The sequence below is a fragment of the Falco peregrinus genome, chromosome W (assembly GCF_023634155.1).
Source record: "Falco peregrinus isolate bFalPer1 chromosome W, bFalPer1.pri, whole genome shotgun sequence".
NCBI lineage: Eukaryota > Metazoa > Chordata > Aves > Falconiformes > Falconidae > Falco > Falco peregrinus.
In genome coordinates, this window is record NC_073743.1 from 10,134,240 (window position 1) to 10,147,825 (window position 13,586).

General features: G+C 38.8%; 1 protein-coding gene across 6 annotated transcripts in view; it reads right to left on the reverse strand.

The window, feature by feature from the left end:
• The window catches only part of LOC129783152 (protein Hook homolog 3-like), a 124,940-nt gene that overhangs the window by 37,710 nt on the left and 73,644 nt on the right, over positions 1–13,586 (reverse strand). For 5 of the 6 annotated variants that reach the window (XR_008745136.1, XM_055792993.1, XM_055792992.1 and 2 more), the window contains 5 exons: positions 10,543–10,605; positions 9,444–9,527; positions 8,051–8,214; positions 4,383–4,523; positions 2,213–2,414 (listed from right to left, as the gene is read on the reverse strand). Coding sequence is in view for 5 of the 6 variants with exons in the window: in XM_055792993.1 (XP_055648968.1) it covers positions 2,213–2,414; positions 4,383–4,523; positions 8,051–8,214; positions 9,444–9,527; positions 10,543–10,605 (654 nt within the window). In the remaining variant the exon portion in view is untranslated. The remainder of the gene's footprint in view (positions 1–2,212; positions 2,415–4,382; positions 4,524–8,050; positions 8,215–9,443; positions 9,528–10,542; positions 10,606–13,586) is intronic. The other variant, XM_055792991.1, reaches the window with a different exon arrangement.

The following is a 13,586-nucleotide window of genomic DNA, read 5'->3' on the forward strand; positions in this document are numbered from 1 at the left end:
AATCTCACTCAGAAGTCAAGCACCAGTTCATGCAGTTAGGTAAATTTTCTTGTGCTTAGACATTTGTTATTGTTTATTAGTACACAAACATGAAAATTCAGCCAAGGGCTCATTATCAGTTTTCTTTCTTGCAAGGGGCAATATGTTCCTAACAAAATCTCGTAGATATTTTTCAAGCTGTAAGTTAGCAAACAGGTTTTAAAACTAAAAAAGAGGTATAAAAGCTCAGCAGAAAAGATCAGTGAGCACAAGACAACTCAGCAAAGTTCTCAGCCTTTACTAGTGTAGACTCAGTCCCAGAATGTTAATAACATAACACAGAGTGTGAAAGCAGTAAACAGAGTAAAGACTGACTGGCAAACACATAAGCTGAATGAATACTCAGCTGAAGATATAGAATTAATTCTTATAGCAGGACACAGAGTTAGGACTCCTGAAAACTTGTTTGCGACATTTCATATTTATACTTTCTTCATTCAAATTTTGGTCTCAAAGGTGTATTCAAGAGGAGCCCAACTTTATAGACATTGAAGGCAAACAGACTGTGTGTTTGTTCTGAGACAGTGTGGTTAAAGTGACAGAAACTCAGGTCTGCCAGATTAGAGGCCTGGGCTTTGTTCCAGTCTCATCCAGCAGTAAAATTCTATGTAACACATCAGCTCCTCAGTTGTAAAATCTCATCCATAAAATGTTGGGAATGAGGGAGAAGAAGAGATATTCTTTGCAGATGCACATCTTAGACATAAAGAACAAAGTTTCCCCTTTCAAAATCTGCATCATGATTGAAATAAGCATGAACAGATGCAAACATCAGGGATAACTCAACTGCAATGGGTGCTCTGTTATTAGGAGGACTTATTCCTTTTATGAGCAAACGAGATATAAATGGTGTATGAAAGTGTCTCCTAGATTTCCTTTTCCTTTTGATTGTATGCTACTTCAGCCAAGTAGCTGAACTATCCAAGTTCTGTTTTTTTTCCTGGTGGAATCAATTGGACTATAATAACAATCAGCCCAAGGAGGTGTAAGCTAATTGCCCTACTTATCAAGTGTGGGAGAGGAGGATAGAAAACGTCTGAAGAGAGATATATGAGAGGAGGATGGAGAATGTCTGACCTGGCAGGAGATGAGAGAACAGCTGGGTATTGTGAAGGAAAGTAAGAAAGATAAACATGGTTATCTAGTAGCAAATAGGTGTCTGCATGCTTGTAGTGATATATAGCTATGTAACTGCATGAATGGATTCTGCCCTGAGCCTGGTGGTACATACAGCTGGAATTTGTATCCGGGCTCAGAGATATAAATATGAGCACCTCTGTACAATAAAGTGTCTCTGGTTGCACCACAACCTTCATACACCACAATCAAGATGGCCAAATGCAGGGAAACAGCTTTCAGGTTTGAAGGATGCACATCACTCCAGGGCTTGCAATGCTCTTGGTGCCTTTTTTTGTATCTTTTTTAATTCTGCTGTGGATTGACATGTAGGGACACCTGTAGTGTGACCATTCAAGGTTAAGGGAAGTCAGAATAAAGACAAGGCACTGTTCACATAAATTGAGCTCAAGCTGGCCCTGCAAAAAAGATCTCAGAACGATGGCAGGTCAATGTACTGTAAATGCAAAAAGGAGATATGCACATGTCCTCCACCTTTACAGAAAAAGTCACATCTCTCTCAGTGGAACAGGAAAATAAAAATGTTCTCCATTCCTGAGGGCTTTGGTGATACACAAGGTACTTTTCTTGATGCATCTATGCAACAGGGATGATATAGAGGAAGGAGGATGTATACTTTCTAGCCACAGATGGACAAATCCAGATTAGAAAATTAAAGAAAAAAAATTTACTTAACCACTAGAATAACTTACCAAGGCTATGCTGGATTCCCCACTGCTGGAAATTTTCAAATGAAGAGTGGATGCTTTTTCTGAGAAAGAAGCTCTAATTCTAGCCCCACTAATGAACTTGAATTAAGAATAATTTGATAAATCTGTTACTTTTTGAGAGGTAAGACTGTTCATTGACAAAAGTAACACAAAACTGACATAATGACCAATAAGCAATGTAGGGAGGGAGGAAGAAAAGTATTTACAAAAGAAGCAAACACAAGGAGCTGGTTTTGTTTGGGTTTTTTTGCTTTGAGGTATAAGCCATGCTGCAAAGAAGAAATGTTGAGAAATGCAGAGAATTATTACACTGATGATGTTCTCACCTGTCTCTTGTATGTCTCCAGCTGGCTACGTGCTGCATTGGCTTTCCTTAGTTCTTCCTCCAGACTCACAGTGTTTTGCATGTACACTGTATTCTTCTCTTCTAATAGTTTCACTTGCCGCCGCAAATCACCCAGGTCTTCCAGCTTCTTTTTGTATGACTCCACCTGGCTTTCTAACTTGGCCACTTTATCAAAAGAATGCCTGGGAAGACAAGAGATTGAATATTTGTATCAAATCTGTACTTGGAAGACTAAAATCAGTGTAGAAAACATTTCCAGACATCAAGGGAGCACAAGAGCACAAACATCCTCATGCACTACTAAATGTCTTGGTTTTCAAGTTGACTGCTCCCCTCCATTAGTTGGCACAAAATGCTCTTATCAGAAGTGCTTTTTAATGGCATAATTCTTCCTATAATTTCCTTATCTGCTTCCAATATTAATTAAAAAATAAATTGTTAACTCCTACAATTCCAACCTATTTCCTTCCAACTCTAAATTCATCCTCAGAAGCCACTGCTTTACCAGAGTAAAAATAATATTTTCTGCCCTTGACTTATTTTTTTTTTAAGATAACCAGGGATAAACATGTTCTGAAAAAAGAAATGGCAAATTTATGCTAACAGCTGTTATATCAATTTCCCAAGCTGTCATACAGGATTACCATAATAGATTTGGAGTCTGAATCCTTTTTAACAAAAATGCAATACAGGGCTCAGTTTATAATACGTTCAAAGTTTTCTTAATAATGGATCATTATTTTAAATTGTAACCAACTCCTAAATAATTAACAGCTTGATTGAAAACAAACAATATGAGGAAAATATCCTCTAATTTGAAAGCTTTCACAAAAATTTCAAACACTGAAAACCTGTAAGCTAACATTAAAAAATGAATAGCCACAGCCATACTCAACAGTGTGAAACTAGAATGAATTCAGCTTAAATTAACTTTTTGGTACTTAATAGATTACTTGACACACAAGTTAGAACAATCATTTTGATGGGCACGTCTTGGTTTCAGCTGGGATGGAGTTAACTTCTTAGTAGCTAGTAGTGCTGGGGTTTGGCTCTGATGTGAGAACAACGTTGATAACACACTGATATTTTTAGTTGCTGCTGTTTATACTAAGTCAAGGACTTTTTGGTTTCTCAGGCCTCCTTGCCAGTGAGAAGGCTGGAGGGGCACAAGAGACTGGGAGGGGACACAGCCAGGTCAGCTGACCTGAACTAGCCAAAGAGGTATTCCATACCGTGGGACTTCATGATTGGTATATAAACCTGGGGGGTTAGCTGGGGAGGGGATATCATTGCTCAGGGACTGGCTGGGCATCAGTCAGCGGGTGTTGAGCAGTTGTACTGTGCATCACTTGTTTCCTTTCTCCCTTTTCCTTTGGATTTTATCCTTTTCCCCACCTTTCCATTATAACTGTTGTTATTATTATTGTTGTTGTTTATAGAGTACGGAGACAGTGGGTTTGACGTTGATAATGTACAACTGTGACCTTGCTTTAACGAGGTGCAGCTGTGATCCTGCAGCAAAGAAATAAATAACTTTGAGGGAGTGTGAGAAGAAACCCAGATGAGACAGAAACAAAGGAGGAATGTGATCTCACCTCCAGAAGATAAGGAGACAGCATGAACAGTGGAGAATAGCCTATAGTGAACAGCGGCTGGGTGTGTGGACAGTAGAGTTTGACCAATAATAAGGTTTTTAGTGGCGCGTGCACAGATTATAAACTTCTAAAAGCTGTAACTAACTAACAGTAAAGGCCTTTGCTGCACTCTCCTTGCAAAGTCCATGCCTCAGTCACCACAATTGTTGTTCTTACCTTTTTATTCTGTTTAAATTATTAAATTGTTCTTATCTCAACCCTCTAATTTTACATTCCTTTCCGATTCTCTTCCCCACTCCTCTGGGTGGGGGGGAGTGAGGGAGCGGCTGCGTGGTACTTGGTTGCCAGCTGGGGTTAAACCACAACACCACAGTGTGGCTTTTACTTAATTGCTTAAGAAGTGTTTTAATACATATCCATCCTTTTTACAACATCCAACTATTACACCAAAAGCTAATGAAGACTAAATTTAATTATATGAATTTTACTGTGGATTAAATCTATTTATATATTCTAAAAAAGAAAAAAAACCAAAGCTAATAGAATGTAGTTTACCTGAGTATATCTATTTCATCCTTCAAAGACTGAGCCTCCTCTGCTAATGTACTAAGCTCTTCAGTCTGTTGTCTCAGTTCTGCAATTTCCTTTTCTAGTTCTTCACAACGTATGTGATAGTCATCTTTGGCAGATTCTAACCTGTACAATTGAAATAAAACAGAACAACATGGTTGAGAGCCTCTGGGTAAGGATTAGTTGCTGTTGTTCTTATGGGTGACTTCAACTTCCCAGATGTTAACTAGGACGATCATACAGCAGACACAAACAGGTCCAGGAAATTCCTGGAGCATGTTGAAGATAACTTTTTGATACAGGTACTAAGAGAGCTGACTAAGAAAGGTGCCCTCCTAGATCTGTTGTTTGTAAATAGAGATGGTCTCATGGGTGATGTGATGATTGGTGGCTCTCTTGGCCACAGCAGTCATGAAATGGTTGAGTTTAAAATCTTCAGTGATATGAGAAAAACTGTCAGCAGAGCTACTACCTTGGATTTTGGGAGAGTAGACTTTAAGCTGCTTCAGGGAAGTAGCTAGTAAGGTCCAATGGAGATCTGCTTTTGAGGGTATTGGGGTCCATAAATGCTGGTCGCTTTTTAAGAGCCACCTTTTAAAAGCGCAGGAGCAGGCAATTCCAATGTGTCGGAAGTCAAGCAAGTGGGACAGAAGGCTGGCTTAGATGAGCAGGGATTTCCTGGAACTTGGGTGGAAAAAGAAAGTCTATGGACTTTGGAAGCAAGGTCAGGCTACACAGAAGGACTACAGAGATGTTTGCCACTGTGGGGATAAAATTTGTACAGCAAAGCTCAACTGGAGTTGAAGCTGGCCAGTACTTTGCTGAATAACAAAAAAAGGTTCTTTAAAGTATGCTAACAGACAAAAGGAGGACTGAAGAAAATATTGGTGCGTTACTTGATGAAGTTGGTCGCCTCACAAATAGGGATGTAGACAAAGCAGAGACATTTAATGCCTTCTTCAACTTTGTCTTTAACACTGATGATGGGCTCTGGGACTCCTGGAGCCCTGAGTTGGAGGACCATAACTCAGGGAGCGATAAGCTCCCAGTTGACTTTGAACTTGTACAGGATTTGCTGCTGCAACTGAGTGCACATAAGTCTATGGGGCCTGATGGGATTCATCCCAGGGTACTGGAAGAGTTGGCTGACGTTATTGCAAGACCTCTCAGTTATTTATCAGTGGTCTTGAGAATCTGGAGAGGTCCCAGTCAACTGGAAGCTAACAAATGTTATTCCAATTTTCAAGAAGGACAAGAAAGAAGGCCCTGGTAATTATAGGCCTGTCAGTTTCACTTCAGTGCCTAGTAAAATGGAGAAGATTATTCTGGGAGTTATTGAAAAACACTTGAAAGATAATGCAGTCACTGGTCAGAGCAAACATGGGTTCATGAAGAGAAAGTCTTGCTTAACCAACTTAATATCCTTTTATGACAAGGTGGATGAAGGGAAGGCAGTGGATGTGTGGGATTTTTTTATGTATTTTAGCAAAGCTTTTGATACTGTCTCTCACAGTATCCTTCTGGAGGACAACATGTCCAGCATACAGCTAGACGTGTACACAACATGATGGGTGAACAATTGGCTGACAGGTCAGGCTCAAAGAGTTATAGTAAATGGGATTACATCAGGCTGGTGACCAGTCACTAGTGGGGTTCCCCAGGGCTCAATTTTAGGGCCAGCGCTCATTAATGTTTTTATAAATGATCTGGTTGCAGGAGTCAAATGTACATTAAGTAAGCCTGCCAATGATACTAAATTAGGAGGAGCCATTGATTACCTCAAGGGTAGAGAGGCCTTACAGAGAGATCTGGATAGAGTGCTGGGCAATCACCAACCATATGAAATTTAACAAGGACAAATGCCAGATTCTGCACCCAGGACAGTGTAATCCTGGATGTATGTATAGACTGGAGAACAAGAGGCTGGAGCGCAGCCCTGCAGAAAAGGATTTGGGAGTTTTGGTTGATGGCAAGCTCAATATGAGTCAACAATGCACCTTGATGGCCAAAAGGGCCAACTGTATCCTGGGGTGTATCAAGCACAGTATAGCTAACTGGTCGAAAGAAGTGATTGTCCCACTATACTCAGCATTGGTGCAGCCTCATCTTGAATACTGTGTGCAGTTTTGGGCTCCACAATATAAGAAGGATATAAAAATGTTACAGTGCATCCAAAGGAGGGCACCAAAGATGATGAAAGGACTAGAGGGCATGACTTATGAGGAGCAGCTGAGGACAGTAGGTTTGTTCAGCTTAGAGAAGACACTGAGGGGTGATCTCATTGCTGTCTACAACTTCTTTGTGAGGGGGAGCAGAGAGGGAGGTGCTGATCTCTTCTCTCTGGTGTCTAGTGATAGGACATGAGGGAATGGATTAAAGCTACATCAGGGGAAGTTCAGATTATATATTAGGTAAAAGTTCTTCACTGAGAGGGTGGTCAAGCACTGGAACAAGCTCCCCAGGAAAGTGTTCATGGCCCCAAGCCTTCCAGTATTCAAGAAGTGTTTGGATATCACAGTTAGATATATGGTTTAATGTTTAGGTTGCCCTGGGTGGAGTTAGGAGTTGGTCTTGATGATCCTTGTGGGTCCCTTCTAACTCAGGATATTCTATGATTCTCGCCTTGAGCCATTATTACCTTTCTCCATGATCATCATCCTCTCTAGAAACACCATAAACAAAGCCTTCTGATGCACAGTGAAAAGGAAACAACAGTCCAATGCACAACACCACACAGAATGGAGTTTTGCTCTCAAATGCCTTGCTTATTCAAAAACATTGAAGCAGATCACTTTTCTGATGCTTCCAATTCAATTACAGTTTCTACTTTGAAATATCACAAGGAAATGTGTGTGTCAGTTGTGCTGGAAAGAAAAAAATCTGAGATTTCTCTATGATAATATTGGAAGTTCTTGCATATTTTGGGGCACAGAGTTTGAACATGAAAAATTTATCCTAGGGTTTATCCCAGGATTTTGTCCAGCTGTCCAACTCCCTTATACTGTCATCAATGTTGGCAGCCAGGCCTGATCTTCAGATGTTCTGAATGCTGCAGCTCTCAGTTTTTATTTTTAGATGCTATGCCTGTTCAGTTCTTCTGAAGAACCAAGTATTTTGACTAGCATGTGAAGAGTAGAGAACAAAGTCTCTGGTATGACAAACTCATCAATATATGTAGGAAAAGTTGCTTGAAGTTGGCAGTGAGTGAAAGGAATAATCAAGAGAAACTGACAAAACACGGTGAATGAGTGGAGAAGACAACTTGGTAGCGCAAAGCACCATTGTGAATTTGATCCAAAATTAAAATAAAAAATAATAAAGATACACATAAAAGGGGATGCAGTCAAGAAAGAGGCATAGCAGCAGTTAATTCAAGGAGTCCAGTTAATTCAAGCAGTTAATTCAAGGAGAATGGAGACAAGATGGTCAATGGGAGCCTTTCAGTATTTCAGTATTTTTGCATCATTTCAGTATTTAAAAAAAAATCCATATTTTTCAAAGTCTGAGCTTATAAACAGGTAGATCATAACAGAAACTTCACTACTATGGTTATTATCCCACCCGTTATAATTTAGCATAAATGCCAGTAGAACCAAAAGCATAGACGTCATACTGGCTGCCAACTGCAGATTATCCACTTGTGGCTTTTTTACCTGAATGTTTCCTCTTGGAGGTGCTCTAATTGGGTCTGCAGCTGCAAGTGCCTACGACCTGCAGGGCTGTTGGGATCTTCTATAGAATCAGATTGATTCAAACGTTCCATCAGAATCTGGTTCTCAGCAAGTAAAATGCTCTTCTCATCTTGAAGTGCTGCAACCTGTTGTAATAAAAGAACAGACTGGAATAAAGGAGCTGTTAGCTATAAAGAGCAATTTTTTGGTGCACACAGCAAAACATTAACACAACTCATAACTGGAAACGTCGAAGTTCACAAAACTATTTCACAGGAACACATTGTAACTTTAATACTTGATATTTGATGTAACCAATGTACTACAGCATTAGGGACAGGATTTACCATAAAGAAAAGAGTGTTCTTACCTTTATTTCTCAGAATTATCTAAAGAAAAATATCTTAGTTATCAAAGAAGATTACGTCACTGTATTAAAGTCTGCCTACTTTTAAAGCACCACTACCCCATGCACACACCATAGTAAGGTTTTTAAATGTTTTCCAAAGGAAACAATGTTTATAAAATCACACAGACCAGACTATTCAAGTCTCTCATGGCCATGCCTCTCCAAGAATTTTTTTATTCCAATGGCCAATTGCAAATGGACTTGAAACAAGAACAGAGGTCCCAAAGATGATTAAATTTCTGACAGCTTTGTGAAAACAGGCAGTGGGGCAGAGAAGTCAAAGTGCTGTGATTCAAAGAACATCTGAAACGTAAGCTTATATTATTAGACACTATACAATCAAAATGTAGGTAGGAGGGGAAAAGAAAGAATATAAGTATCCCAAGAGAAAGGAAAGTTTTGATCAGAATTTGCATCCAACACAACAAAATCAACCAATGGTTGAACACAAATCAATAAGGCACAAGGCTTCATTAATTCCGGTCATTACTGCTTGGCTAAAAAAAAAAAAAGCCAAATTATACACCAAAATAGGAATTGATTGAAATGGCTTTTCTGGGTTCCAGGTTTAATCTGTTGATGTCTTCCAGATCAGATATGCTCAGTTTACAGTAAAACTTAGTTTATGCACAGGTGATAGTATAGAATAACTTTGAGTTAGTTGTAACATTTTACTGAAATCATTATAGCAGCAAAACTCCTAGGATTTCTGTAACTCATGAGTTGAGCAATGCAGCTCATTTCTCACTTGAATGCAAAAAAACTTTGTCAGTACCAATAGCCTTAATGCTAACATAATTGAATCAATACAAGTGGGCATGCACTTTTTGCTCTGCTATGATGAGTAAAGAAATACAGCAATTGAGGAATATTTTTTTAAATACAAAAGGTAGATTTAAACAATAAGCCCTTTCTTCAGCTGTCCAAGAATTAACATGCTTTTTTCTTGATTTAAAGATGACCTACCTGCATATCTAACTCATGACATCTCTGGGCAATTTCTTCTTTCGTTGCTAGGGCTTCATTTAATTCTTCTGTAGTTTTCTTCAACTATTACAAACAACAATCATTTTTAGTTTCATAAAAGAATATCTCTATAAATGATATAGCAAAATTATGAATTATATGATTGTAAAGTCTTTTTTTACATTTATGTAATATTGATGTTTGGGGGAAAAAGAAAAGCAATTCTGCTTCTACAACGAAACAAAATAGCAAATGTAATCATTGTTTAATTTGTCTAACAAAGGTAAATATAGCTGAAGGTGATATTTGATCTTGAAACAAAACATTGAAGTTATCACATTTATGCTGTAAACTGAGGGCCCCCCCAAACCAAACAGCTTAGCTCTGAAGAATCTATTGGCTCTGTACACTGGGAAAAAAAGCATCAATATCTCTTTTCTTTATAGATGCAAAGATTATATGATTTCAGTTTTTAATCTACTTTTCAAATACACAAAAGATTGGGATACACAAAGAATAACCAGTTAAGGTAAAACCTGTCTAGTCACTGGGAACTACTCTCACTGTACAACAGGGGAAACAATCAACACTGTAGTGGAGAAACCTACCCATCTGAAAAAAGACACTGAATCTTATAAGCAGTGTGGAAACATTCAGTTACATCTCTTTAAGGGACTATATAATAATTAAAACACTTATATCTTCCAATTTTCTGTATGAATGTGGTCAGGGAAATAAAGAAATACCTACAAGAAAATTGATCTGATAAAATATGCATGTAGTCAATGCATATGTATATATTTTATTATGCATAATAAATTTTAGATGGGCTTTCTACTTTTCACAGACAGGATCATAATCTTTCATTTTTAAGTTTACAAGGGACAGCTAACACAAAAATTAATTCCATCTACCAGAATTTATATATTTCAACATAGATAACTGTAAATCACAGTAAAGTTTTATTTTGTATCCATTATTCAAATTTTCCACAAAACTTTCCCACAATAGAAAAAGTTAGACTGCTTAACAATAAATCATAGTGATTAGGCACTGATTTCCTGTGATTAAAGGAAAAGAAACACCTCATATTAGATACCTGACGTTCAAGGTCAATGTAAGCATCATTTCCAAAAGAGACTGGAGACTCTTTACTCATCAACTGTAATTAGATTACATTAGATTAGAAAAAAGATTTATTTGCATATTAAAGGTAAGTTTCAATAAGAAATCAGGTTCATCTAACCTTTAGGAAAGCTTTTTTTTTCTGACAACAGTAACATTTTTTACTTCATTTTTATGAGGTATATTAAAAAAGAATTACAGAAAAACATATTCAGGACTTAGAATATCTAAAATATGAAAAACATTACCTTACATAGTCATTCTCTCTTCTGAAAAAGCACATTCATTATCTATCATGAAAGCTACACTATCCTTTGCAGAGATCTGTATTTAAGCACCATTAGACTGGTGGCAGCTATTACATGGCAGGCAAGATAGGTCTCAAATTTGTCTGGAATTTGCAGATTAAAAGTTTATATTCTAGAATGAGTATTTTTGAAACAAGCATTAAAATTCTTTGTAATCTGACTAATCTGACTAGAAGAATGGTTTATAATGATTTTAGTGAGGAAAAAAATTATTTTCAAGTCATTACTTTCTTAAAAAGCCCCCAAATTGACTGACATGCTTGTTGGGGGAAAAAAGTTTTCTTTTAGGAACCTCACCCACTCATCAATTACAACGGATAAATGGCTAGAAATAGATTTAAATAATACAAATATTTTGAGGTCAAACAACAATCCATCCCCAGCAAACAAATTGTCAGAGCAGGCTCAAAACAAGAAAAAAGACATAAGTTTGAAAGTTCTAGCAAGCAATAGCTTAAAGAGGCTGAGTTCTGACTGCTAGCCAGTTCTATTAGCTCCCCTGATAACACACCAAGGGAAGCTATAGACACAATATTTATAAAACATCTGGATAGCCAAGTAACTGACACCAGTTAAGGTGAAGTTAAGGTTTAAAGCAGTACCATAAGAAATTTTAAATATATATATATAACAGATATGTTGCAAATAGCTCAAAAAGAAATGTTTTCATACCCTGAAAAAAAACCCCCACAAACCAAAAGTAAAATATCCCAAAACTTATGCAGGAAATCTGGCACTTGCCTGTTCCTGAAAACACTGACTTAAAGAGATAGAATCTTCTCCTCAGGGCTAATCACATAAGTGTTTGAGAATTTTGAAAATTTTGCATACCCTTGGTATGTTGAAACCAGCCTATTGCTGGTCCTGGTGCTACTGTTAGAAATGCTGACTGTGGTTCTGCTCTTGTTTAGAGTTAAGCAACTATCTGTGGCTACTCCAACTCCTGCGACAGGCACTGCAGCTACTCAGACCCCTGTGATGGGTGATGCAGAGGACCAACCCATGTCAGTATCAGTTGCCCCTATACAGAAGAAGAAATGGACACAAAAACCAGCTCGTTTACTAAAGGAGGACGAAGCAAGGCCACCACAGGAACAGGAGGAAGAGGCAGAACAAGAGGTAACTGTTGCAGAATGGCTGTGTGATCATGGCCATGACTCCCTTAAAGATCTTTGTGAAACAAAGTTAGCGTAAGTTAGCTGAAGCAGGCCTTGCAGCTATGCTGAGGCATGCTGATAAGGAAGCTGAGAAAAACACTGACCTTGTGCCTAATGTTGTAAATAACTTTGAGGAATTCGCGTAGACAAGAGAGGAAAAAAAAATATGTAGCTAGCTATCTGCAGAAACCGCAAGTAGGAGGACGTATGAAAATGTAACCCTTTAGAGCTTAGCCAATCAGCAGATGACTAGTAGGCATAATTAACTGGAACTGTATATAAGACATAATCGCGCCGTAATAAATCGAAGCTTGCTCTGTCACTCATATTGAGTCGGCCGCGTGCTTCCCCTTGCTCGTCAAAGTGGCGCCCGAACAAGGGACCCCTAACCTTGTTCTTCACCGGACAGCGAGGACAGAGAAGCACTGGTAGCAGCGACCAGAGAGCAGAAGATCGGCTGATGCTGGCATCGTACCCGATCCGTGCTTGAGCCCAGGATAATTCAAGAAGGGGTTCGCCGTCCGTGAGCTGCTACCCAAGGGAAAAGGCTGCAACAAAGAGGACTTTAACGAGTGCACAATGGAAAAAGAGGTAGCGCTAGCACTTTTACAATGCTTTTTAGAAAAGCGGGGAGTAGGCCCTTTAAAAGATCTGGCCGGGTTAATTGCATTAGGTAGAGCAAAAGGATATTTTGCAGATCCTGAGCATATGTTTGAAGTAGAAGAATGGCGTAATTATGGGGATTGTTTATGGGATTTAGTAATTGATGATGATAAGGCAGCAAAAAAATTGATGAAATCATGGCATGAAGTTTTTAATTGTATAAAAAGATATCAAGCAGAAAAGCGCCTTGCTTCAGCAGTAACAAGCCGACTTGCAAGCGCAGATCCTAATGCAGGAAAAATTATGCCATGTGAAAATTACATTCCAATACCCCCTTTATCACAAACAGTGCCCTCTGTACCACCTATAGAGCCCACTGCACCACCTCCAGACCCTTCGTGTCCTCTGCCCCCCCCTCCGGCGCAGTAGCCTCGGGGGGGCCAGAGGGCGGGGACACATCTGACGAAAGTGCTGCTGAGGAAGAAAATAGTAGTGGGCAGTCAATACAAAATTCTAAAAAAAAAAAAAACAAACCAAAAAACAAACAAAAAAAAAACCCCAGTAAACAAACTGGTGCGTTCTACGCGCATTAATTGGCAAAAAATAGCACAAGAAGCAGCTGCTCAGGGAATATTTGATATTGCTGAGCAAGTCAACCCCCCACAAGCTTTCCCTGTAACGTATCAGATAAATGCCGCTAACCAAAGACAGGGAACCTGGGAGGCTTCGATTGGAAAATATTAAGTCAGTTACGTAGTACAGTGAATGAGTCAGGCCTCCACAGTGAGCCCACCAGATATACCTAACTTTATGAAAGGGCCGTTATTGTGCCAGTGTATTCTGGAGAATAGTAACAGTTACACCAAAGGCATTTTAGTAACCCTGCCCTTAGATTCTTCTGTAGAAACAATGCTAGAGCGAATGAGTTGGGTGCCAGTAGGTCAGCAAGC